The 27,300-nt window shown below is 39.6% G+C and overlaps 1 protein-coding gene across 1 annotated transcript in view; it reads left to right on the top strand.

The window, feature by feature from the left end:
* Positions 1–3,631: 3,631 nt before the first annotated feature.
* Positions 3,632–27,300, top strand: part of eeig1a (estrogen-induced osteoclastogenesis regulator 1a) — a 32,105-nt gene continuing 8,436 nt past the window's right edge. The window contains exons 1-5 of the mRNA XM_084359815.1: positions 3,632–3,757; positions 3,847–4,159; positions 22,584–22,704; positions 23,439–23,468; positions 25,020–25,136. Of these exons, the coding sequence (XP_084215941.1) occupies positions 4,017–4,159; positions 22,584–22,704; positions 23,439–23,468; positions 25,020–25,136 (411 nt within the window). The 5' untranslated portion in view covers positions 3,632–3,757; positions 3,847–4,016. The remainder of the gene's footprint in view (positions 3,758–3,846; positions 4,160–22,583; positions 22,705–23,438; positions 23,469–25,019; positions 25,137–27,300) is intronic.

The following is a 27,300-nucleotide window of genomic DNA, read 5'->3' as shown; positions in this document are numbered from 1 at the left end:
CAACATTTTCTTGCCAGAATTCAGTCTCAGCATTAGATTGTTACAAAAAGTATTGATTGTGTGGCAACTTAAAGACTTTCCACTCCTATCCCGAGATAAAGAGCACTTGAAGGTTGGATAAAATGTGCTGATGAGGACATATTTCTCTGCAGGTTTTATTTTCTTCAGCTGTGATCAGACCCTCAGTTAGTCCAGATTCACAGATTACCAAGGCACTGGTCATTATGAGCATTATATAACTGTAGCTGGTACTTTATATATACAGCTTAGTGGTGTTGTCCAGGCTTTCATCAGGGGTCACAATATAAATCTAAGATGGTTTACTGTAGATGAAAGAAGAAAAGTCCTGCTACACAAATCTGTATGAATCTTTTGGACATCCTGTTATATTTTTAAAAATGAATAATTTGACCTATTTCAGCTTCAACCAGTTCTTTAAATTCAACCATGTGAGAAATTTAGAGGAGAAACGTGCGGGGTTTTGTAAAGGGAGCAATAGAAAGTACTCAAACATCAGAAACAGGCATGGTTCATCACAGCCCAGGACAGGAAATCTCAACAGCGGGTGATTGAAACCACCAAGAACGTCACAACCCATCTACAGCGCATCAGTGATGTCTGCATAGAGCCCAAAGGATACTTAAAGACAACACCCACCCAGCCAGAGTCTGTTCACCCTGCTGCTGTCTGCCAAAAGATACAGAAGTATCCTCTGCCGTACCAGCAGACTACAGAGCAGCTTCATTATTTCTGCAAGCTCTGAGATGATCCTCCACATCCCCCCCCCCCCCTCTTTATGTAACATAAAGGGACTGCAACCTACATTTCATTTTACAACCCTGGTGCTGTAAAATGTCTAGTAAATGAAACTTTGACCTACTGGTTTAATTTATAACCACACTTTTTTTTAAATGTAATTTTGTTTTTTTAACTGAAAAATAACTATTATCTAGTGGAGTAGAAAGTCCAATATTTGCAGCGGTGGACTAACATGCAACTAACATTTACTCAGTTGCTTCTATGGAGTGGTTAGTGATAAAAACAGAATAATGCAATATTTTACACTAATATAACCCTTTGAAAGGAGATACTCTGCAGAGGAAGTACTTTCACTTCTCATACTTTTTTTTAATACTTGTACTTTCACTTGAGTAACATTATAAGTTCAGGACTTTTAGTCTTAATAGAGTATTTTTAGATAGTATTTCTACTTTTATGTACGTAAAGAAACAGAGGATTTTTTTCCACTCCTGAACATTTGCCTATAAAGTATAATGAAGTGGAATTATAAACCACCTGAAAAAGAGATTGGTTAAGTATTAAGTATTCAGTAACTTTCCACCACTGCTCTCATGTGAGTCAGTTTTGTCCTCAGTTTTTAGTAACTTCAGTCTACAAGTGCTCACGTTTGTTTTGGCTTATATCAAAAATGTTCAAACTCAGCTGTCCATTAACCGACCAGATAAAGTCCAGAGCGAATAACAACATGTTGGTCTTGTTGGTGCCTGTTGTTGAATCCTCTGCGTCACACAGCTGAAGGTAAATGATAACTGTTTGCTTACGACAGAGGCATGTGTGTTTGTCACAAAGAGGTCTCAGTGACACTTTAACCTACATTGGAGAAGTACAGGTGAGAGGTGAGGGGGCTCAGTCTCATCAGTAACAGAGGAAATCTCACAACACAATCATCTGTAACACTGTTGTTGTCTTGCTGAGGAAAGGGTACAGTTTTACAGTTGGATTGAGGTGTTTTTATGGCTGGGTTAATGGGTTATTGTTGGGACAGACAAGTGACAGGATGTTCCAGATAACCAGAGGTGCACTTTGGCATTGAATTGCTTATACATCAGTTCAGCTGACTTCCAGAGAAAGAGGAAGCATGTTGTCCTTTATAAATGATGCAGAAACCCCTCAACCAATCAAGGAGTGAAAGCACAAAGTTCAAAACAGGGACTCTGAATTATGAATTCAGCCATGTGTTGTGAGTTACATGAAAATACAACAGAAATCTACCAGTAAATAAACAAAAACATTCAGAAACTGAAATAATATTCTCTTACTGTTGAATGTATCACCTTTCCTTGTACTTATATTTATCTATATTATATTAAATATCGTTTTATTTTTCTCGTCAATATTGTATTATTATAGTAGTTTAAGCTTTAAACAGTCTACTGAGGCATTAATTGGCCTTTTACTTCACACTTCACTGTGTACAAATGTGTTTGTGACAAAAAAAAGTATTTGAATCCTGTAATAAAGCATATCACATCACCGTTTGTGCATAAAGGTGCTGCTGAGGAGTCAGTATAGAGATTTTAGACACAGATCCTCTCTGCCCTGACTTTGATGCTCTGCTGCTCTCTGTTGGCTGAACTTAACAATGACGTTCACTTAAAACTGATCAACCTACCACTTAAAAAATTAATTTCCCCTCGTTGAAAGTAACATGTCTTCATGCTGACATATCAGTTATTTTTTAAATATATATATAGACCTACAATATAAAACAATACCACAAAAATATGAATTGATAAGTAACTGAACCTGTGGTGACATTATTAGAATTGATAAACTCCATCTATAATTAAAAGCTTCAACAACAAAAATGAAATTTTAAGACTGCTGACATAACGGTGCCCAATTTATTGAAATTTTGTCAGAATAAAGTTTGCAATTGTGCCGCCTTAAAAGATGAATTAATAACTAACTTACCAGGCAAACATTCTGGTCGACGGCTATGCTTCCACGTGCCTCATAAAACTATTTAATTATTTTAATCTTCACATGTGAAAAAAGAAACAAATAAATCAATTTAAAAAAAAAAGTCCGTGAATGTAACATCGCTGAACTGCCAGCAGCAGACTGTCACCACACGGTGGCGCTGCTTCACCACTCAGGCTGCAGTGTGTGCTGCAAGCGCGAGTCCAAAGAGCTGCGTCAAGTTTACAAGAGTGAGGTAGTAAGCAACCGGATGTTATGTTCGATACGTTTAAAAATAAAATCCACAATTGAAGCAAGCAACCATACCAATGATGAACAATTATTACTAAAGAAATTTCTAAATTCATCTTTTTTGATTAGTTGTAAAATCCAAAGTCATATGAGCTAGGCAGTGTACTCCACAAGAGTGAAAATAACCATCGGTGCAAAAAAAAAAAAAAGGGAATTTACTGATTCTGACTCTTTAATGCATTAATTTTATTTATTATTTGCAGAGAGTTTGTAGTATTAGCAGATCACTATGCTTGTGCTGTATGTTTAATGTCACCCTGCAAGGTTTAACATAAACGTTTGCCGCTTATGCATCAGCAGCCAGAATTCCAAGCAAACAAACAGCATTTATCAAATGCAAACTGCTTTTTTCCCCTTCTTTTAGATGTGAAAAGTATTTAGATGATCACTTTAATATTGCATGTTGAAGAGATGGAGCTGGTTTTAAATACTTCACATACTACTGGGCAGCTGAATTATCAGTTAAATGTAGTGCAGTAGAAATATAAGGCAGCCTTACAGAAACAGTGCAGTGGCCTACTTGAGTAACTTGATATGTTGTCAAATGCAGAGTTGTGACTTCAGATTTCAGCTTTTATTCCGAAAGGTGCCAACCGGAAGTCACATGACGCATTCCCAACTAGCTTGACGGTACGAATGTAAAGTTCCTCCTCTCGGTACCGAAAGAAACAAGAGCCCAAACGTCTTTTTCTGTCATTTTATGTCGTCTGGACGAACCCCACAGCACCCGAAATGTCTCCAGGTAAGTTCTCTGTGACTTTCAGACCGCAAACGCGACATTTTCTCTTCATTTATACACATTTATAACGGAAATACTTGATTTGTTTCCAGATTTCTGTGCTGAATCATCTCTGAAGAAGCGGAGCTCGCATGAAAACACAGACTGAAGCATCAACTGAACAGGGACGTTGCATTACGCTCAGATAGTTTTTAAGTAGTACTTTCTTTTAGTTCTTTCGTCAGGTTTGGCTGTGTTTTATGCGAGTGAAGACAGTAAAACAATGGCCTTCTTCGTGAAAAAGAAGAAATTCAAGTTTCAGACCCATCTGACCCTGGAGGAGCTGAGCGCTGTGCCTTTTGTCAACGGAGTTTTGTTCTGCAAGCTGCGCCTGCTGGATGGAGACTTCGTGGCCACTTCTACCAGGTAAAAACACCACAAAGCACAAGAGCAGTAACAGTAAACTTCACTTCATGCGTGCAGAACTTTTTAAAAAGGCATTTCAAAAAGTATTTTGCCCTTTTTGTCTTTTATTAAAGTCACGTTTATGATGAAAAATTTACTTTTTTTGACACTTCATGGAGGTTTTTAAACTCCTGTGCAGTGGCTGTAATTCTCTATGGCTCCTAAACTTGTTTGTGGTGTGTTTATGTGTGTGGGATTTTGCAGTGGACGTGTGGGATTTATTGTCTTTCACTATGTGTTAAGTGGTTAGTTTGGGTTTGTTTTTTCCTCTTCTAATTTAATAACATTCAAAAACAGATTACAGCGTTTTGCTGTTGCATCTTTGCTAAATTTACTATAAAATCATAGCCATGTCGTTGGGGATTTAAAGGTGCACTATGTAGTTTTGGAGGGGAAGACATTTTAATCACAAGAGAAAGATCTTGATGATTGATTTGTTTTAAATGCCTAAACAAACTACATAAACAAACTCCTTTTGTTTTCATGACTGAATAAACTGAATAAACAAACTGTGTTGTCTTTAAAGGACTGTGTTACTTTGTTTATGTGTGGCGGACCCTGCCACCTTTCTAGCTTCAAACAGTGTTCTGGGGACCATATTTTCCAATGTGAACAGCTTGTTTATGCAGTTATGGAAACATTTCTGAGTTTGTATTATTACCTCATTGATACTGCAAAGTTTGAATTTCTTCTCCAAAACTACATAGTGCCCCTTTAATACATTAAAGGAGTATATAGTGCATTTATGAAGCTATATAGTGAATGTATTGACTGAGTTTTTCAGCTCTTATGATGCAGCTATAGTATTCGATGTGGCTCCAAAAAGTTGTTTGCGGTGTGTTTGTTGTATTCATAAAGTGAATTTGCAGTGACTATATTAGATTGCTTACATTTTACTTGAGGTGAGTGGTTTGGGTTTGTTTTTCCCTCCTCTAGTATCATAAGATTCAAAAACAAATTTAGTGTTTTGCTGTTGCATCTTTTGTAAAACCTTTCTATAAGCTGTTGCTGCTATTTCCGGTGTATGCACTTTGAATCTAGGCTCAGGCTGGTTAATAAAACACTGGTTTTCTCTGAGTCACATTTTAAAAGCAGGGTGTTGCCATGTTAAGTGGCCTCTCCGTCTCTGTGTATCTGCACTGGCACCTCAACTGGACTACCAGACTAAACAGAAGCCTCCAAACCAGTCCACGCTGGTCAAATTATCCCGTCTACTAACTCCAAACCTCCTAAAATAACTCTCCACTCTTAGACCCAGCTGCCTTTTGGACTTGCTGTGGACTCTGGGACAATAGGATGCGGTGAACTAAAGTTGAAGATGACTTTCATTTGCTTTCTGGGCTTTTCATCTCCTCCGTCACCTCCCATAGCTCCAGACTCCCTCCCTAAACTTCAATAACATCCACCACTTTCATCTCCTTTGCCTCCCTTGTCTTTGATTCTCTAGATGAGATTAAACGGCCTTGAAAGCCTCATCAGATGTCTGTTACAGTGTTTTGCACTTGTGTGTGGACTCTGTTTGACCGTCACTACCTCATTATTCCAGGAAACAATCTTCCAAAAGAGTTGCCAGTTTTAGGCATGACTTGTAAACCTGCAACACAATTTTCCAAATGTTATGAACGGTTGCTCCTGTGAGTTGCAATTTTTGCTCTCCTTATCCTTTCCATGACAGGTGTAGTCGTGTCAAAAGGGCCTCTGGGTGCTCACTGTGTCCGATGAGTTAAATAAGTGAACAAACGTCACAGAAATCTTATTTAGTTTCAAACCCCACCTGAGGCACAAAGACTGCCTTGAAGCTCTCTCTTTCTGTTCCTCTCTGACCTACTAAACTAAGCTCGACTTGTAAAACAACATGAGGCGTTATGTTGATAGCCGGCGCAGTGTTTTACTGGCAGACTCTGTGAACTGCTGCTAACCCATTTTTCAGATGAAAGGATGGCCCTGATTTCCCAGGTCTGGCTTAAGTAAAGGATGCCCCACATTCAGTTGTCTCAGTGTGTGTGGTGTAAAGCAGTCTGTGGTTGGTGTCGATGTCTCCCTGTTTGTTACCTTGTGTTCAAACATGCCTGTTAGACATCAAACCCCCGCGTTGACTGAGGCGTATGTGGGCGAACATTTTCTCTGCGTCCTCTTTGTATACGCTCGACATCCCCGTTGTCACGTAGCAGCATCCCAGTGCAGAGTGCGTGTGAGTTTGTGTGTTTGAGTGAGAGGAAAAAGTAAACACACTCACAGATCTCAACCATCTTGATCAGGTTTCTTGTCAGCGGATGTTTCGTTTTTGTTACCTTTCATCAGTGAGGAAAGAGCAGATTGGGAGATTTGGTCATGTAAACACTTCTGTGAGGTGGAGATTGTCTCTTTGGTTGAGTGAAACCTCAACAGGCAGAACTTTAGTTGCTGTTGCCCCTCAAGATGATGTCTTGGTCTTTATTTTGTCAGACAAAAGTAAAAAAAAACCATTGAAGAAGCTGGATCCAACAAATATTTCAGATATTTTTTCAATACATTTCTCAAATTGATAAAATGGATCAGTTCAACAGTTTATCTTTTTTTTTATTTTCTAATCCCGTTGTTGCAAACACAGTGTTCAGGAGTTACTGGGTAACATATTTCTGCTGCACAACGTCTGTTTATTTATCTGGCTTTTTTTGAAAGTTGTAGTAATGAGTCATTTTTAAAGTAACAATTAATCAAATGAAAATGTATAAGATGAAGGTTGTTGCTTGTGGTGTTGACCACAGAACATCCTTTTAGCCTCATTTAGCCTCTTGTTTCAGTTCTGTGGTTATCAGCGGCGGCCGTTAACAGCCTCTACTGGCCTAAAAGATGAGTTTATGAAGATCATGAGTAAGACTTTGTGACTGATTGAAACTTCCAGAGGAGTTATTCAGCGGCCAATGTGGTGGGGTTGTTTTGACGAGTGCTGTTCACCAAGAAATTTTAAGTTTTTCAGTGGAAGCACTTTTCCAGCACACACATTATACACATCCTGCCACTTTTCGCATTAAAATGTCTAAAAATGACTACACCCTTAGACCGCTATGTACTTACATTTTCCCAATGCTCGACATCAGATGAAAGGTCAGAGAGTGAGGAAGGAAGTTTACGTACATAACAAGACGTTGTGAGTAGACATTGCTTCATGTTAACATTAACCACTGCACTAATCTATTAATCAGCTTATTGCTTTAGCTGCACTGGGCTTTTTATTCCACTAACTGATTCATCTTGTTGCACTTACTTTATCTTCCATTTTACTTTATTTAAAGTCTACTTTACACTATATAGTATACTATATTTTTGATTTAATGTTTTTAAAATTGCACGTTAACACAGAAGCACGTGACAATGCTGATGTTAGCTTCTAGCTCAAAGCACCACTGTGACTAAATGCAGCCTGACAGAACAGTTAGCATGGCTGTTGACTCTTAATAGCCCTCCTTATGTTTAACTGGAAAACAGGAAGACGACCGACCACACACACAACCAGTAGTTCCAAGAAATGTTGTTGTGAATGAATATTGTGAAGTGGAAATGTTGTTATGGATATCTGCTTGTAACTATAGAAGAAAACATCGATGTTCATCTCACTGAACTGCGTTGTACAAAAGTCTGGTTGGCTTTTTTAATCCAATGATGCAGATTGAGTTTAAAATATAATTTGCTGGAAGGTTTTGTTAATGTTACATACTTCATTGTGATGTATTTGTATTGAAAAACACGACTTTGGTTTGTTAGTTTAAAGTTTCTCCTTTGACATTTAAGTGTGTTATGTCCTGATACGAAAACATTGTGTTTCTTTGGCTCATGATCCAGTGAGATCATTTTTTCTGCCTCATAAAAATGTTTGTTTGTCAAACTAAAACTTGCTGAGAAATAACAAACTGAATTCTTTCGAAACCTCCATCAGTCCCTCAGCTCTTGTCCTCAACAGCGAGGACTGCGTTGTTCGAGGCCTCAGAGGTCATTCTCCTCTCTGGAGGTTATATAACAGCCCAGATTCACTGCCTCCCTCCCCTCTCAGTTATCATCTCTGTGACTGAAAACAAGGCCCTCTCAGAGGAGCAGGTGACGGCGCAGGGAGGCTCCCTCCGCGGCGGACAGAGATTAGCGTTATGTCACAGATCTGACAAACCCGGTCTTTGTATGGGGCCTGGCCGGGGCCTGGCCTTGTTGTGGGCCGGGAACAGTGGAGGAATTAACAGCGAGCTTACCCAGTGGACCGCGCTGCACCACACGAAACCCCTCCCAGAGTCCCTGGTTGGCTCAAAGTCTGGCTGGAAGCACAGAAGATCACATGCTGCGAGTGTGAGTGTCCGGCTCTCAGACCGATATGCTGTTTGGCCAGTCTGATATCTGTCATCCGCCTGTGATATGACCAATGTTACTGCTGCACAAAAACACTCTGGAAAACATTAATCTGTTTTCTCATGAGCTTTGCTACTCATCGTCAGTATTGCATGCCAGTGTTTCAGTCATTTCATAGATATTGTGGCTCCTGAACTCACAGCTGCTGAGATTCAAGAGTGCTTTAGTGGCTGATACACTTGATTTCAACTATGATTTGTTGTGCATACCAGCCGTCCTGTGTTACTTAAGAGCGATGATTGTGTGTGTCCTCAAGAGTTAACGGCATTATATATCAGGAAGTGAAGTAAGGTCAGCAGCAGAGCAGTGATGGCAGCAATGGTGGAAAGTTTTGCAGTGAAACAAATATCAAATGTCGTGGCGGCTGCTTTTCCTGGTGGGACTATAAGTGTCACTATGTTTAGTTATGTTTGTAAAATCAGAAGTTTTCAAGGAAGATTTTCTGGCATTGTCTTTTGTTTTGGTCGACCTGCTTGTCCAAACCCCAAAGATACAAAGAAAATCAGCAAATCCCCAAAGGAACCTGCAGATTTTTAGATAAATTACATAAGCCTTAAATTAATTGGCACAATTACTTGTACCCTGGTGAAATGCAAAAAAAAAAAAGTAAACCATGAGACCCTCATGAGTTATACACCCTTGACTTGTTTTTGATGACGTAAGCTTTTTAATGGCAAATGTCCCGGCAGACAGAGGACTTTATGTTTTGTCGCCTTGATTCAACTTTTAGTTTTACAGTTTTGGTGATATAACATCAAACAGTGATGTGCATTTATAACACTTGGAAACATTGTAAACACAAAGAGCAGCCAAGGGCAAAACATGTGTTACATAAAACCCTTTGTACATGTTCAGTTTTTTTCTTAGAACTTTGTTAAGTTTAACACATGAAAGAAGAAAAAGGAAAATGAGTTGTTCCAAAAAAAGGTTTGTTTGTAGAAGAAAATTTAAACCAACCCTGTGGTTATTGTTCTTAAAAGGTATTTTTAAAATTGAAAAACACTTTTTTGTCTAAAGACACAAAAAAATGCTCAAATATAGTATTCTGCTATATTCTGCCTGCTACTTAATTAGAAGAGGTAAAGTTTAAAGCATTATAAGTACAAACCTCTCCTTAAAGGATAACTACCGTTTTTTACAACCTGGACCTTATTTCTGGCAAAATATATGATCATTTACTCACCCAGATAACTTTGGTGTCATTCGGCGTCGTTCGGACGAAATTAGATCCAGTGTAGCGGCAATATATCCATATAATGGGAGAGACGGGGCAGCGACACACAGCCTCTATATAACGCATTATCTGCCACGAAACTAGTTAATTTCATCAATATTTTGTTATGAAATGCTAGCGCTATTCCCCTCTGAGTCCGGGCTCGTCCGTTATCAACATCCGGGGTCAAACTAGCAGTAGCAGCTACAGGTAAACAAGCCGCGCTGTCGCGGGTGCGCGCGCAGCTCAGAGACGACATCTTCCAGGTCAGAGGTAGTAGATCAGCCTACAGACCCCGGATGTTGACAACAGACGAGCCCGGACTCAGAGGCTAATAGCGCTAGCATTTCATAACAAAATATTGATGAAATGAACTAGTTTCGTGGCAGATAATGCGTTATATAGAGGCTGTGTGTCGCTGCCCCGTCTCTCCCATTATATGGATATATCGCCGCTACACTGGATCTAATTTCGTCCGAACGACGCCGAATGACACCAAAGTTATCTGGGTGAGTAAATGACCATATATTTTGCCAGAAATAAGGTCCAGGTTGTAAAAAACGGTAGTTATCCTTTAATGTGCGCCCATCCTGCCTTCATGTTACAGTCACAATCATTTATGTGCACTCAGTCTCCAGAAACCCATAATTGCCAAAATCCTCATCATCTCCACACCCTTCAAAACACTCTCACTCAAACGTATCAGTTTTTTTGTGTGTTTTTTCTTTTCTTGTTTGTGGCACTTTGCACAGAGAAAACTGAAAACAGGTGCAAATTACAGAAATTCAGTTCACTCTGGTAAAGATATCAAAGAAGAATCATATGCAAACTGCTGTTGAATTTTCAGTACCAGGAGCTGGCCACTGCATCCAGCCAGCTTTACAGTTCATCCAGCCAGCCAGTCAGATGTTTCTTCACTCTGTGCAGCTTTACAAACCAGATGGTCTCCATCCTGATTTGGCAGAAAAACCTCAGTGGTGCATCAGTTCAGGCTTTACCTGCTATGTCTCATTTTTTGTTTAGAGTTTAGTTTACAGTTCTTGACATTGAGCTGATGTTTTTATTCACACTGTCCCTGAACAACCAAAAGAGCCTGACACAGCCTGACAGTAATTTTGTCCAATAGAGCTGTGCCAGAAGTAGAAATAACTGCTAAGGGTAGAAGATGCAAGGTATTGTATTAGAAGCTCAGGAAAAAAGAGACATATTGGAGCTGTTAGAGGCTAAAGACACCTGAGAAAAAGGTGTGGTGGAGTACAGAGATGTTGATGTTAAGTGTTCAGGTGAAGAAGCAAAAGAAGTATAGTCCGGGTGAAACATCAAACTTCGAGAGGCTGCAGCATGTGTTTCTGATGTGGCAACGTGGACGGATTGTGTTCATTTCCTGTTCAGATGCAGGAACACACACTGCTCAGTAAGAGACTTTAACCACAGTCTTTCACAGATATACAACATATCGTCATGGTTATTACAGGGTCAAATGAGGTGTTCATTTCCAAAAAGCTTCACAAAGTTTGAGTTTGTTCCCAAAATCAGTTTTTTCTGAAGTAATTCTTTCCACAACTAAAACTCTACTTAATCGAGACCACACTGACTGACAGAAACTAGCTCTTGATGTATTTAAACATGAAACTCTTGCAACAGCAAAAATGTCAGTAAGTGCTTTCGATTGGGAAAAGTGCTTCCACTGAAAACTTAAAATGTCTCGGTAAACACCACTCGTCAAAACAACCCCACCACAGTGTCCACTGAGTAACTCTTCTGGAAGTTTCAATCAATCACAAAGTATCATAAGAGATGAGTTTATGAAGATCATGAGTAACGTGATCTTCATAAACTCATCTTTTAAGCCAGTGCTCAGAAAGTATCTACAGTTCCTAATCTACTGAGAGAGCTTCCTCTGTTCACGAAGATCACGTGACTTGATCAGTCTTCAGAACAGCTACTAAATGGACGATGTGGTAAGATTGTTTTGTGAACCATTGTTTTCTTTTGTTGGTAATGATGGTTGAAGTTCTCCTGAGCGCTAGAATTTTATCCAAATGGCACACTGTCAATGGATTTGTTGTGTATGTGGTTTATATAAATGTGATAAACTGGCGTAATCAAACTGGTATACTTACTTATATCTAATGGACATTGTTGTGGAGCTTTTTCTCGTGGTGCCACCATCTCTTGTCCACAATGACATCACAAATGAACAATGGCTTCTTCTTACATCTTACATGCCAGGTTGTAAAACAACAATTTCCTTTTGCAATTTTCCCTTTTTAATGATACCTTTATTATAACTTGGATACTTTTACTTTGAGAGCGTCTTTATTTGAGAAATTTGGTCTTGAATTCCTTAATTGTATGTAACTGAAATCTGCTAGTGTACTTGTCCTGTATCGTGCCGTGTTGTCAGACCGTGTCCAGAGGTTGTGTCAGTGTTTCCCAGCAGGAACAGTCAGGATGTAGTTCTTCTTAGGACCCTTAAAACTACCAAGAACTTTTGGGTGGAGTTGGCAGAGCTTCCTGACCGTCTGTTGTCCGGCGTCACCAGCACTTGACTGGTTGAAGTGTTGTTTTAAGTGATTCTGCTTCATGTTCTCGTTGATGAAATATTCAACAACAGTAAAAATGAATGTGAAAGACGATGAAGATGATGGCTTGTTGTTTATCCAAATTTGTTCCTGGCATTCTCACATCTTAAAAGATGATGTTTGCCTTTTTTCCTGAGTATGACAGCAGAGAATGACAGGAAGCAAGCAACCAGAAATACTCCTGCTATATGGCTTCCCCTACATCATGTTTGAGTCTGTTCAGGGACCCTGATGGACTATAGACATGCATGCCGTTCTGTACATACCAGAATGAGTGTCAGCGCACATGTTCCACACACGTCTCATGTTCGACACGTCCAGTTGGCACACTTGAAGACACGTGGATATGAGAAGATGATGACGTCATGCAGCCTCTCGCAGCTGTAGGGAGTATACATTAGGGATTTTAGTACAGATATATCAGCTGGGCTGTCATTGCATCACAATCAGAAACAGTATAATATATAATACAAAGTATGTGATTTTAACATGAAGTGTCCATGGTGTGGGATAAGAGTCAGTCATTTAATGCCTATAGCACACACCAGATCACTATACAGACAGAGGAAGAAGTAGTCTAGGTACAATACTCCAGGTGTGCCAGTCTGGGGAGCGATTGTGCTAATGATGCTGCTTTCTGGAGTCTTCACTTGCCAACGATTGGAAAACAGACAGGAGATACCTTGATATGGGTCAGCACTGTGCACTGAAGCAGTATTTGGGCTTATACACTGTGAAAAACAACAGGCACAAGTTTTGACGTGCTTTATGCGCTACTTCATGGGCTTTTTGTTGGGCAGCCCACAAGGTGATGACACAAAGGAGCTACCTGTTTACCTTCCTCTACGAGTCTGTGTAACCCTGTGGGCGACTGCGCTCCCTTCGGTGGTTTTAATCTCAGGACTGTTTTTAAGTGCCACGCTCTCATGAGATCTACTAAACCGGCCTGAAAGCAGCTAGATTCCCTGAGCTCTGTGGAAGAAACATGGTTCCCCTGTGGTGATGGCACAGACGAACAATAGTCATTAACCTCACTGGCTGCAAACTGGCCAATAGGTGTAGACGGTGCAGCTAACATTAGTTGTGATGTAAGATGATGTTGAGATGGACGTTGTTCTCCTCCAGATTTGGCTGTCATGACTAAACGAGCCTGTTAAAACTGATGTTTTAAATAACACAGACACATTTCTTCCCTTCTACTTTATCAAAACTTCTCGTGTGGACACAGTCCGTCATTTAATCAGTTATATAATCAGCATAAAAATGAATTGCACTATTTTAATAATCAGCTAATCTCTTTAGTCATTAATAAATTGGGAGGAGTTGATGTATTTTCAACTGTTTATCACTGTAAATGAAATATCTTTGGGTTTTGACATGTTGGTTGGGCAAAAAATAGACTGATCAGTTAAGAAAGGAGCGAATAGTTGCAGTACAACAAATTACAGAAAGAAAACAAGCATCTTTGTCAATCAGGCTACGACTTCCACTTTTCACAGACACCCCATGGGATCATCTAGTAGTAAGAATCATCCAGTTAAAAATGGAGAATTGGGTTTTTATTGTGGTTTGAAGGATGTGAGGAACAAAGCAGGAGTAAATTGCCTTTGTAACAGCCCCATGAGTGTTGGCTTGACCGAGGCAGCCAGGGAGTTGAGTGGGAACACAAGCAGGAAGTCATCCCTGGAGCCACCTCTGTCAACCAAGGTATCAGCCAAAGTCTTACAGTGCAAAAATGTGTTACTTTTTTTCACCTGGTCGACACTCTACAGATGTAAGTGGGGTTGGGCATTTGCCGTGTGAGAGAAGGGAAGAGAAAAGGAAGGAAGAAGTCCAGAGAGGAGTTTGTGAGGAGAGTTAGGAATCAGTGGGGACGAGCGGCTTTTCAACAGCTGTTTCCTGTTTTCATCTCACTTTTCCAGCCGTTAGCGTTTTGTTGGGATGTAAGGGGAGGTGAGTGTGTGTGTGTGTGTGTCGTGCGGGGGTGTTTTGGACATTATTGCTCTGATATCTAGCCAGGTAATCAAATTTACCTTCCTCCATACAGGGGGAGTTCCTGTGAAATTGATTGTTCGAGCTTCTCACTGTAAGACTGAAGGTTGATTGGCCGCAGAGTAAAGAAAATGCAATCTCATGACATAACTGAATTGAATGAAATAAATGAAAAAAAGAAAAAGCTTTCAAGGTTTTAATTTATGTTATGTTGGTAGATTGAATTAAATAATCTTTTGGTTGTTTGTTAGTCATCAAGCAAACATGCCACACGTGTTTAAGGTTAAGTGTGATAAATAGCTTATATGATTGATGATTGTAAACTTAAAATCATCAGGTTTTATTCTGTTGATTGGACAACACAAGGCATTGAAAGACATCACGTTGGGCTCCGGGGGAAATTGTGATGAGCATTTGTCCAATATTGTAATGGCTAAACAATTAAAAATAATAATTGTGACTAATTACTTTTGCCAATGATAGTTGCGGCCCTGCTGGTAAATATTTTGTTTTACAAGGTGCGATCAGTATTACTTAAGTCTAGTAAAATAACCTAGTATAAAACTCCTATGCACACAAAGGAACATGGTTTGTTTCAGGCAATGGACCTTTGTTACCAGTCTTACCCTTCTTAATCAGTAAGACTCACAAGATATATTGAAAAATGGTCAAAATTTATGTAGCAAAGGGTGTGTATTGTGACTTTTAGTCTGTGATTTTACTTGTCAGACTTGACAAACCTCCTCCAGAACCACAGGCAACATTATATAACAGCTAATTGTACTCCTTGTAAATGCAGACTGATGTTTGTTTTATTGTTGTTTTAATGGCTAATTTAACATCTGGCCAGGTGACAGCTGTTGAAAATAAGCCTTTTGGCTAACACTGGCACATTTAACAGGATGTTTGTCAACATGTGTTGCCCCTGTAAAAATAAAGAAAGATAAATAAATACTGAGTGATGAGGTAGGTGGGAGGGTTGGTTTTCTATCCAGAGTCTCTTCAAGAGAGCACGTGGTTGTTTAAAGGTCATTAGCATCATCGGCATCGACCTTGTGACCTTTTGGGTACAGGAACATCCTCAGTGACTCCTCGTCCCTCCTGCTGCCTGCTGGTTCATCCTTACGTCACCGGCCCCTCTGCAGGATCTGTCTGCTTCCTCAGCACTCTGCTCTTGGCCTGTTTATCTGAGCCCTCGATGTGACCCGACCCGGCCGGGCCACTGTTTGTCTTTCTGCTGTGGCCGGGGCCCCCAGGAGCCACGCATCCAGGATGGGAGATAAGGATCCCATACTGCTGCATTGCTGACATGTTGAGTCATCACATGCTGGGGTCCTGTTGGGGGCAACTCAAATCAGGGACTTAATGTTTACATTCAGACTTCATAAAGACTGAAAGGGTGCAATCACAAATTGCGTTTGTCTTCTTCAGTCCAGATCCTGCTGGAGAAGTTTTCTTTCTGTCGCATTTGTTGTGTTAATTTTGTTTAGGTTCAGTTTTCTTACATAACACTAGTGAACCGAGACTTATAAACAGAAGTAACATGGACTCAGAAACAGCTCGATTACTGGACAGAGTTTTAGTAACCTGTCGTCTTGCCAGATTGTGGATTTTGGCAGCAGTGAGAAGGTCAAAACAAATCTGATTCCAGTTCCTGTAACTTAAGCTCAGCATGATAGATTTAATTTATTTTATTATGTAAGGGTTTCTAAGCAGGGGGAACAGATGATTAATAGATGTCAGCATGAGTCAACTTGCAAACTTAAAACTCTGAAACCCGAAACGATTCTGTCTGGCTCGAAGTGCATGAAGACAGGGATTGTAACATGAAAAAAATACTTACATTTGAGAAAACCTCGTAGTTCCTGTGAACAAATTTATATTTCACGTTTCTTTGATTTAACAGAAGTGAATTTTTGCTTCTATCCATCATATCCAAATTATCCCTTGGGATTAGGGTCGGCAAATTATATCTCACAATTCTGAGATCGATTACATTTTGAGTGGAGGCTCTAGCCATGAAAGGTTGCTACAGCTAAAAGTTAACAATATAAAACAGCTTAGAAACAACCAGAAAGCTGTCTGAAAGCTAAAATAAAACCAGTCTAAAACAGGAAAACAATAATGTACCTCAAAACGTCAGCAGCCAGAGAAGAAAACAAAGAGTTTCTGAAGCAATCATCGAAATTCCCAGATGAGAACAACTTTTTTCTGTCTATTTTCTTCACCACATGTCTGGGGAGTCCTGGTGGCCTTGCGGTTACGTCTCATACCACAAAACCTCAGCGTCCCTGTTTCACTTCCAGCTGGGCACTGTCGTTGCATGTCATACCCTTCTTCCTCTTCCTGTCTGTGTCTCTACAACAATAATCCAAAGAGGTTCTTCATATCCTTACTTTCTCATCCCAATTAAGTCCTTGTATCCCAGTTCTTCCTCCTCTGCGTGCTCCACTGCTTGCTTCTCTGAGACTTTTTGAAGTAATAAATCTTCTCCTCCTCAGCTCCTCAACTCTGATTTGCTTTGCTACCACTTCCTAATCTAATCTGATATTAAGTCACAAAAAAATGTTGTTCCATCTGCTGTTGGCTCACTCTGCCTTTGACTCTTGGCCTCCTTACTTTAATTTGCGTGTAATTGCTGGTGATTTCGGATTCGTGCTTGTTCTGTTTTTGCCTTCACTGATTACATTACTCTTCGTACTGAGTGTTGGTCTGCCTGCAGACTTTTGCTCGTCTGTCTGCTGTTTCATGATCTGTGTTCTTGGTTTGAGGTTTTGAAACCAAGCTCATTTTTGGACGCCGTCTCTTTTTGAGGATTGTTTTCCAACACATGACTGCATCCCTCCTCATCTAACAGTAGTGACAATGCATCAAATGTAGATCTTTGGTTGATCACAGCCGTGCCACGTCTTCCCGAGCTGCTACTCCTCCAACTTCAGGATGACGTCCGTGGGAAACATCAGGTTTTGCTCTATTTTCAGCTGGTGGAAATTATGTTTGGTTGAGGGACACGGCAGTTTTCTGTTTGAAGTGCACTAATTTGATTCAACTGTACAAAATGATCAAAGTATTGCCTGCAGGACAAATGTATGGAAGAGGACACGCACAATGACGGCCTCTGTATTAGTTTGTCTTTGCACGCGTTATGATGTCGGCCTTCAGTCCTCTGTTTATGTGAGCTGTTTTCAGCTGGAGTGAGCGCAGCTCCAGTCTGTCTATTGTCAATGTGGCCTGCTTAACTGAGAGGCTGCAGCTGGGCTGCGTTCTCAACAAAGTGCTGAAGAACTGCTCATATCTAGCCTTCATTTTTGATTGAGTTAAATGTTTTTACTCAGGGTTGAATTATCAAAAGATGTCCAAAAAATGAAATTATGCAAACTAGAAAAAGTACAGGATACTTCACGAAGGCTTCTTATTGTTTTAGCAATAGGTATCAAGTTCTTGCACACCGTAATTTCCTGCTTTGATTACATAATCCTGACAGAGAAGCAACCAAAGTAACAGATTAATGTTAAATACACAAAAAGTAAAATGTTTGAGATTAAGAAGAGCGAACAGAAGAAATCCAAAGGTTGCAGGTGAGATTGAAAACAAAAGGCGGAGGGCTTAAAAAATTACTGAGGCTCAAAGAAAGAGCGTTGCTGCGAGTGTCTCCTCCTTCTCGGAGCTGCTGGCAGAGTGTCGGTGGATTTGAGGAGTGTGAGGTTTCCATGGAGTCTGAACAAAGCCATCTGGAGTGAGGAATGTGGTTTGGGAACGCTCCCCGTTACACGCTGGAGGACCAATAGCGTGGGGGTCCTGATAAGAGCTGAGAGAGAGTGTGTGTGTGTGTGTGTGTGTGTGTGTGTGCTTTTGTGTCTCTACTTTTCTGAGAACCGCACTTGTTTCCAGGGATAGCTGGATGAGGGAGAATCAAGTTGAGAACATTTTAACCTCTCTTCACTTCTTCAAAGAGTTGGTTTAGGATTAGGACTTCAGTTTAGGGTTAAAGAAGATTTCCAGCACGTTTTGTTTTTGGTGGTTTTATTCTCTTTGTTGTGAATCCCCAGTACTTCACTTGCATGTGCCACGGTTTGTGGTTAAGCAAGCCACAGACCGTTACTTTATACTGTCATACAGTTCTAGCTTAAAGAGGCCCTGTGGAGTTTTCTTCTTAACAAATAAAAGTTATGTTAACATTCGTTGTTACTCACCAAAACGCAAAAGTATTTTAAATCCAGGATTGTTTACATCCTTGGTTACTTGCTTTCAGCCATCGTCTTCTTCTATTTACCTTGTTCAGCTATTTTTTTCAGTTCTACGATCCATAACAGTTGCACATCATTGGTTCACAGGGCCCATAGTGACATTTTGAAATTGCCGATTTTGTCTGACCAACAGTCAAATAACCTTAAATATTCTATTTGTTATAATATTGAATGAAGAAAAGCAATACAAGTTGATTTGAGAGGCTGTGGACAGCAAATGGTTTGTATTTTTATTTGTAAGTGAGCAATCATTCGCTAGAATTATCACAAATGAGTTAACTGATTGATTAAAAACTAAAACAACCGTGTACCCTATCAGTATTTTGTATCCATCGTCTATAAAAGGCTGCCATTAAGTTTAATTCATCTGACAATAAATACCCAACTGTGTCCTTAATGTGAGATATTTAATTTGATGTAAAAAAAAATATACAAATATACACCATTTTACTTGTAAAACCTGTAATTTGTGCTGAGGCTGGAAGTAGCTCAGCTCTGGCAAATATTTATTATTGAGGGTGTTTGTTCAGATAACTGTGGAAAATAATTGAAAGTGGTTAAAGACAGAGAATGACAGAAGTGGTAGAAATCACACAAAAACACTGGAGAGATGGTGAATAAGATGAAGGGGGAGGGGAGTGTGAGGAGCAGCTGCTGCTAGTTTGCACTATAGAGTGTGTTTTTGTGTGTGTGGTTGTTGTACGTGTGTCATTTTCCACCTTCTGTGTCACGGGATAGCTCATACTGCCTCATGTACATTGATTAAAAGAAATCAAAATGACTGAAATTACACTTCTTGGAATTAAAACCATTAAAACAATTGTAATGTAAACAGAACAGGGAGGCCCAGCTCATTTTCTTCCCATTCTCACGATGGCTCAACCAGATGATTAATCACTCTTTGTTTCAAAAGTGATATCTCAACATCTTTATACCAGATTGCCCGTTAAATTCTCTGTGTGTATTCATGTGTGCTTGAGGCTGCTTCGTAAAAGTTTTTGCTGATCCCATGACCTCGCCTCAGGCTAAAATTGGACTCAAATTTGTATTTGTACACAAGAAATACCTAAATCTAATCTGGGTGGAGAGCCAGGAAATTCCATGAATACATTTGTGATCTCCAGATGGTAAACCCTTTTGATTTTAGGACAGGTCTTGAACAAGTAAATGTCCTCATTAATCATCAAGTAGGACCTTTAATTGCCTGTTTTTGTTGCCTGATTGGGTCCAAGGCTGATGGTAATCCTTGTCCTTGCATCCTGATTTGCTGGAGACGATGTCTGATGATGCAGCCATTGTAGCTGATTCTTTATTCTCTCTTTCTTTCTTTTATCCAGAACTTTGTCAGTGTCTTCTTGAACAGTCTGAAACAGACTTTAAAACCATCAGCTTTATTACAGGTCTTTAGAATCATGTTTATTTCCTTTAAATGTTTCTTACTTTGTTACCGTTGACATGGTTTTAATATACTGTATAAGAGAGGCCCTTGTTTATGACCCGTTGCCCTCCTCATTTTGCAGACGATCTTCTATAGTATTAAAAGTATTAATACAATACCCAATCCTACAGAACTGCATGCAATAACAAACTTGAATAACCCCCCAAAAATGTACATACTGTATCAAGACTCATGCAGGCTATTTCACTTGATGCTGAAGAGTTGCTTCAATAAAAACATCTCATCAGTACAATCATTTTTCTCTTTCACCTTTTGATTTGAAATGCACGCCCCACCGGGAAGTGCTGTATTTGTGATTTATATGTGGTGGAATTAAGGAGGCGTCAAGCAGTTTAAGTGACTCCAGAAACATTTGGCTGCTCAGTTGATCTACTTCTTCTCAGCATGTCGTTGGACAGAAGCCAATGAAAGTTTCTAAATGAGCTGTTTGCCTTTTAAGAGGAGAGAAACTAGACTTTTCTCTCTTTCGCTGGTGATTGACAGAACATTTACAGAAATTATGGGGCTCTTTAACAGGGCGGTATTTAACTTAAATGTTTGGTCGACATAATGATTCACAGAACAGTGAAGATTCTCATAAATTAGAAATAATGAAGACCTGTAGCTAGGATTTTGTAACGATTTCCCCCCCCCCATAATTGGTATGTGACTTTGGTTATTTGGACGTCTCCCTGTTTTACTACCAGAGACATTTGTAATTAACTACAAATAACACAGTAGAATTACTCCTGCTCACAGTGAAAATTATATTTTTAGTCAAGCTAGCTGTGTGGCGCTGTTGATTTGAGATTTTGAGTGAAATGCCTCGAGAACTACTGGATGGATCTCCATGAAGTGTCCTTTGGTATTCTGGCTGTGGGGACCTAGAGCGTTGGATTTTGCCATTTGATATCACTTCCACAACAGTAGATGCATGTGTTTCATGATCAGGCCATATTGTGCTTCAAGTTTCTCATTGTACTTTGTTTAGTTCAGCCAAACATGCAAAACCCCCCAATATGGAGTTAACTATGTCATAAGACACAGAAAAGCTGGAAGTACTCACAATTGGAATTTATGAGAGTATTTATGGAGCATAAGACATTTTCTCTAGAAAAATAAACTCAGGAGTGAGAGTGATTAAAGGGGCACTATGTAGTTTTGGAGAAGAAATATTTATTTTTCCCATAACTGAATAAACAAGCTGTTCTCAGAGAAAAATAGTTTCCCCGAACACTGTGTGAAGCTAGAAAGGTGGCAGGGTCCGCCAAATATAAACAAAGTAAGACAGTATGAAATTGCGTTGTCCTTTAAGGTCAGCTTGTTTATTCAGTTTGTTTAGACATAAAAAAAACAGTCAATGAAGAGCTTTCCTATTAAAATGTCTTCCCCAAAACAACATAGTGCACCTTTAAATGACCAATCGTTCCAGCGCTAACCAAGAGTGATGCCTTATTTAATAGATGACATGTAGAGCTGCAGAAAATCTGATTTTGATTGGAATGTTGTTTTGGCAACAGAAGTGCTATGTTAAACAAATTAGTCTCTTTCTCAGTACATACCACACAAATCAACATTCTCCTCTTTTTCTGCATGCGGCTGCGTTTCCTGGACATTTCTTTGGAATTTGTTGGAGTGCCAGTCACATCAGCTTTTGTTTTCAGAAACAAACAGATCAGTGACCCGTTCTGTTTGTACACCTACTGCTGTGTTCCCACCCGTTAGCCAGGATGTATGGATACTCTGAGGTTTTCCACTGGCATTTCTGTCAAGGCAAACTTTGTTTTCGCAGAAGTCTCTTGACCATTGTACACTGTTTCCTCGACAGGTTTTCTTGTCAGTTAAGTAGGTGGGAAAATCCTGAGAGACAAACCAGTTTACATATTGGTAATGTCATTCCACCAATGGTTTTCACTGTCTTGTTGACAAAATGTCACCAGGTCACTATCCTCAACCAAAACGCTGCATCTACCTACAAAATCCTTGGAAGGATGAGCTAAGTTAAGTTAAACAAAAACTGTCCCCAGTGTCAGAAGCCATGGGAATCAGCTCTGTAATTCAGTTAGTTGCGGAAAAACTTGCTCACAACATGTTTCCCCAGTGTTGCTCTGATAAATCTGATCCGCTGGTCATGGGGCTGTGAGAAAGGAATGACATAACTGGAAAAAAATTGTTGTTTTGAGTCAGAAAATATAGCGGATAGAAATTATAAATTGCCAAGTGTTGAGAACATTTGGGTTTGACCTCAATGTCAGGAAAAGTTAAGGGAAGAGTCCTTTTTTAGTCCTGGTGTGTCTATTATACATAATTTAGGTTGCTTCCATTTTACCTTATATGTTTCAGTGTCATCGTCAGTTTTATTGCATCAGCAAATGGGAAGCTAAATCATGTTATCATTAACTGAGTTTATAACTGAGGAAGTGAGGAGTAAGCAGAAATAGAAAGAAATGAATAATTCATTAGAAGCACAAGAATGCGGAATACTAAATTGTTCTTTCCAGAGATTTATGTGCTTCTGCTTTTTTTTTCTTTACAGAGAGGAGGTTCAAGAGAACTGTGTTCGCTGGAGGAAGAGGTTTACCTTTGTGTCTAAAATGAGCGCCAACCCCCACACCGGAGTCCTGGATCCTTCTGTCTGCAGGGTGTCGGTCAGAAAGGTACGACTCTCGAAGTGTCCTCCTCAAGTCTGTAGTTAACTAGCACTCAGTTGAGCGCACATCTCGGCCAAGGCCCCAAAGTGCCCTTTTGTGCTCAATCATAAATACGCATGGATGCTTCCATACATTATACCCTGAGAAAATAACTAAAATGTCAAAAAACGCAAAAAAAAGAAAGTGAGAAAAAAACTGCAAGATCGGTCTCGGCCCAGAACAGACCCCATTAACTTTTGGTACGGATACGTAATCTTTTTCACACTTTTCTTTACCATTGCGAGGCTGACTTAGAAAACAAGACCTCCTTGTAGGAGGTCATCTCAGTCACCTGCAGCATATCCTCCGAAAAATTACCCTCTGTGGAGTTTAAAGTTGATGTCTTTTGACACTGCAAATCTTCAAATCAATGCTTATGGGGAAGGGTTTTGTAGAAACACATTCCTCCACATACGGTAATAAAACTAAGTATTATTTTTGGTATTGGTATTAAAATTGTTAAACCACACAAAAATGTATAAAGAGGTTTGGAGAAATTCTCACAGAAATGCATGCGGGAGGATATTTCAGTACAGACAGTACAGCGCCGCCTCGGTGCCATGCTCTGAGGAACCGTGAGTGTGGTCTCAGCCTGTAATTTCAGCTCTCTCGTTGCATCCCTGTAATTGGAGGCCTCTGTAATATAAAGTTGGATCAGTTGGATCACTGGGTTCATTACTGTCTTCCTGTTTTCCCTGCAGGAACTCAAAGGAGGAAAAGCATATACGAAGGTAAGAGCTTGTGTCTCCGTCTCGGCTGCCTTACCTCTCACGTACATAAACACATAGAAACAGTTACAGATGAGCTTGCGTGAGTCTCTGTAAACCATAATGCCATCTCGTGTAAATATTAGCATTTCTCACAGCACTTCGACGAGCATGCCACCAGTAGGGTGGGACCATAAATCAAAACCTCCTCACACTCACGTTTGCCTGGAATCTGCAAAACGTCCTGCCAACACCTTTCTAACCGTAACTGTAAGAGCTCCTGACAAATGAGTCATGCCTGATGAGAGAAATTACAAGGTCAAACCCCTCATGAAGATAAACTTTTGTTGATCCATGGTCGTTGTTGCCAGACAGGAACTGCTTCCTCTGTTTTTACCCATTCTCCATTTAGATTTCCTTTGGGTAAATATATCCCGCTTCCCTCCTTAGAAGTTGGCTTCCTTAACTACACACCTATGAAAACAGAAGCTCCTGAAGAAAGGGAAACCTGGAGAAAGAAGAATGGGAACCTTTAGCTTGAGGGTGCTGCAGAGTTAATTTAAAATAACATCATGAATGCAGTCAGACAAAGACAGTTTCCACAGGTATAGGTCAGGAATGTTTCACTGTACAGCAAGACCACTTTTATAGGTGCTAAGAATAATGGTGCCCGTAACTTCAACTCAGTAGGTCTTATTTTAGACTGAAGCAAACAATACACTTGATTGCCAAGAAGTTTAAGAGACATTCAAACATTAAAAGAATGAACGTTATTAGTTATGGCAAAGACATTAATGTATTGTGTTGCATCGATGTATATTAAAGTTAGCATGCTAACCTGGTAGCCCTTGTCCATCCTGTCTTGTAATACCGCTTTGTACCCCAAGAGGCGATAGACCGATGGTATAGCCCCCTTAGTTTCAGCTGGAAGATGCGAGTAATGAGTTTGCTATGTTTCATAAGCTCTTTCAGCTTTTTTAGTCTAATAAATAGGCAAATTATTCACATAAGAATTAAACTGTACTCCGTCTAAATTCATTTTTACCCTTTTACAGAACCTTTTATTGTGTTAATACATGAATTCAAACTGGGCTTAAACTAAATGAATCTCACCTAAACATTCTTGATTTGTCTTGAGTTGATCCATGTCTGGTGAAGCCCAACTCCCTCTCTGTCCTCTCCCACTTCTTGCTTCTCGAGCCATAGTCCTGGTCAGAGCCGCTGTAAATCACCTCAATACTAAATTCCCTTCTGCAATCTCATAAATGGATTGCATCTTGCAATTGGAGACCCCCCTGTAGTGTAAAGACCTACCTGCAAGAGCGTTTTGCCTTCATCAAAGCCACTCTAAACTCACTCTTAGTCTGATTTGATGCCTGTTAAGATTGACGTGTGGTTTTTGCACCCTGTCATGCATCAAAACTTCAGAAGCTCGTGACGATGTGAAATCGCTTGTTGTGCCAAATGATGGGTGTTGCAGAAATCACTCCTTTCTAGACACGCCAAAAATAAAGGCCAGTGAACCCCTCCATTAGTGAATCTAGAATTAACTTGTCTCCTCTTCGTTGCCCTCAGCTGGGCTTCACAGATCTCAACATGGCGGAGTTTGCGGGTTCTGGCTCCACTGTGCGCTGCTGTCTGCTGGAGGGATACGACACCAAGAACACACGGCAGGACAACTCCATACTGAAGGCAAGGAGACATGGGTGTGACCAAAAATATGTGGGGAAAATATGGCAAATTGATGGGAAGAAGAAGAAGTGATCTATGTGCATATTTTGTATAATATGCCTTTATTTTTCTTGGCTAATGTTAACACCATTAAAATAAAGAATAAAGAGAGGTTAATACGGGAATATTTTTTGTATAAACAAGAATTTTAATGTCCTAAATGTTATAGGTTCTAATGCCTGGAGCAAGCTTAATCATTAACTCTTTGACCTTTGACATTCGACCTTTTCATTGATTGCTTCCACTCAACAAATTAAGTCAGAAGCGGCCGGAGTGGAAAGGTGGACGATCATTTTTCTCTTTGTCATGTAAAACTGGTGAAGGACTTTCATTTAAGTGTTTTGTTTTTCTTGTTCAAATGAAAATATATATTAGTACTGTTGTTCCATCTAGAGCTGAAACGAGTTATTGATTAATCAGTTTGTTGATGTAGAGACAATTGATCTGCGACTTTTTTTTGTGATTGTAGCAAAATGTCGACCATTCCCTAGCTCCAGTCACTAATTTGTTTAGATTAGCTGCTTTTAAGTCAAAGTAAACTGAGTATTTGGGGTTTTGGACTGGTGGTCGGACACAGCAAAAACTACAACTCATCATCAAAACAATCAATAGAGAAAGAAGATTAATTGATAATGAAATAATTATTATTTCAGCCTCGCTTCAATCAGCTTCCAGGAGGGATTGAATTTCCTTTGAACCTTTTTACTTTTTAATGCATCTTTGTTTTAAAACAACAATGTAGTGACAGTTTGGGATATATGTTATGTAGGAGAAGCAGCTCAGAGCTCTGAAACACTGAACAGTGTCCTCAGCAGCTGCACTGAAAATGGTCGCGTTACATGTCATGCCGATTAATTTAGGTCATTTTAACTTTGTTATCCTGTAATGAAAAATCGAGTTGTCAAGCACAATTTGTTACGAAAACAGATTAGGAAAAACTGTAAATGTAAAAAGAGCCTCAACTAACGATTGCTTTCATTACTGAGTAATCTGCAGATTATTTCCCTGATTAATTGTCTCATTCATTAAAGGTCAAAGGACAGTGAAAAATGTCAGATAACGCAACAAATGTGCTGTTATGACGGACCAACAATCCAAAAACCCAAAGATATTCAATGTACTATCATGAAGAGACATATCATGTCTCATTGCAGGCAGTCTTATCTGTGTGTTGTCTCTTGCTCCTCTGTTTGTTTTGTTTTATTCATGGATGGTGAAACGTTTCTTAAACCAAACCATTAACCTGTGCCTTACAGACACCACCTATGATGCAACTATTAGGATGTATTTTGATATAAATCACCTTGCCATACAATAATTAGTCTATTAATTAATTAGTTGACCTGCTGAATTCATCAATTAATTGTTGTAAATAACAAACAAAATGTCATTTGTGAGGATTTGCTGCATCTCTTCGTCTTTTCAGATTGTAGTCTAAATATATATTTTGGTTTTGGACTATTGATTGAATGAAAAAAATAATTTGAAGATAACATCCTGGCTTCAAACATTTTTCACAACAACAGGATTAATCTATATATTGACAACTGTGGGTGAAGGATGATTGATTGATGATTTACTCACTGAGGAGTTGAGCTCTGTAGCGCCCCCCAGAGATCATCAACACAAACCTATTTGTGAAACAAAGAGCCAAGACAGTCACAAGTAGATTTGTCATCTCGTCCCTCTGGAAGACTTTGTGTTGTGTTGCTGTGTGTAACTCATACGTCAGTGAGCTTACTGGGAATTTACCCCCAGCTCCTCCAGTTGATTTTTAGTCATCACTTAAGCAGCCAACACGCTGTTTAGTCAAAACATGTTCGTAGTTACAACTCGGTAACAAAAATGTAGGACAGTGATTTCTGGAACTGGGCTGGGCTGATTTGTGATGAAGTTCAGGTTTAGATTATCCCCCTGTGATTAAGACAGAAATAGTGCAGTGATATACAGGATGTTGATTAACTGCTGTGCAGGGATACAGTCAGGTGTACAGGAAAGGGAAAGAACATGCACAGCAGAGGAAAAAGGCAGTAATTTCTAATTATGGAAGAATAACTCATCATTTTGTTGATGTAAGATCAGAGACAAGGGGAGCAGAATGAATCTATTTTGTAGAGCACTTCTC

The sequence above is a fragment of the Pagrus pagrus genome (assembly GCF_965226575.1).
Source record: "Pagrus pagrus genome assembly, chromosome: 8".
Classification (NCBI taxonomy): domain Eukaryota; kingdom Metazoa; phylum Chordata; class Actinopteri; order Spariformes; family Sparidae; genus Pagrus; species Pagrus pagrus.
This window is presented reverse-complemented; position numbering and strand designations above follow the sequence as displayed.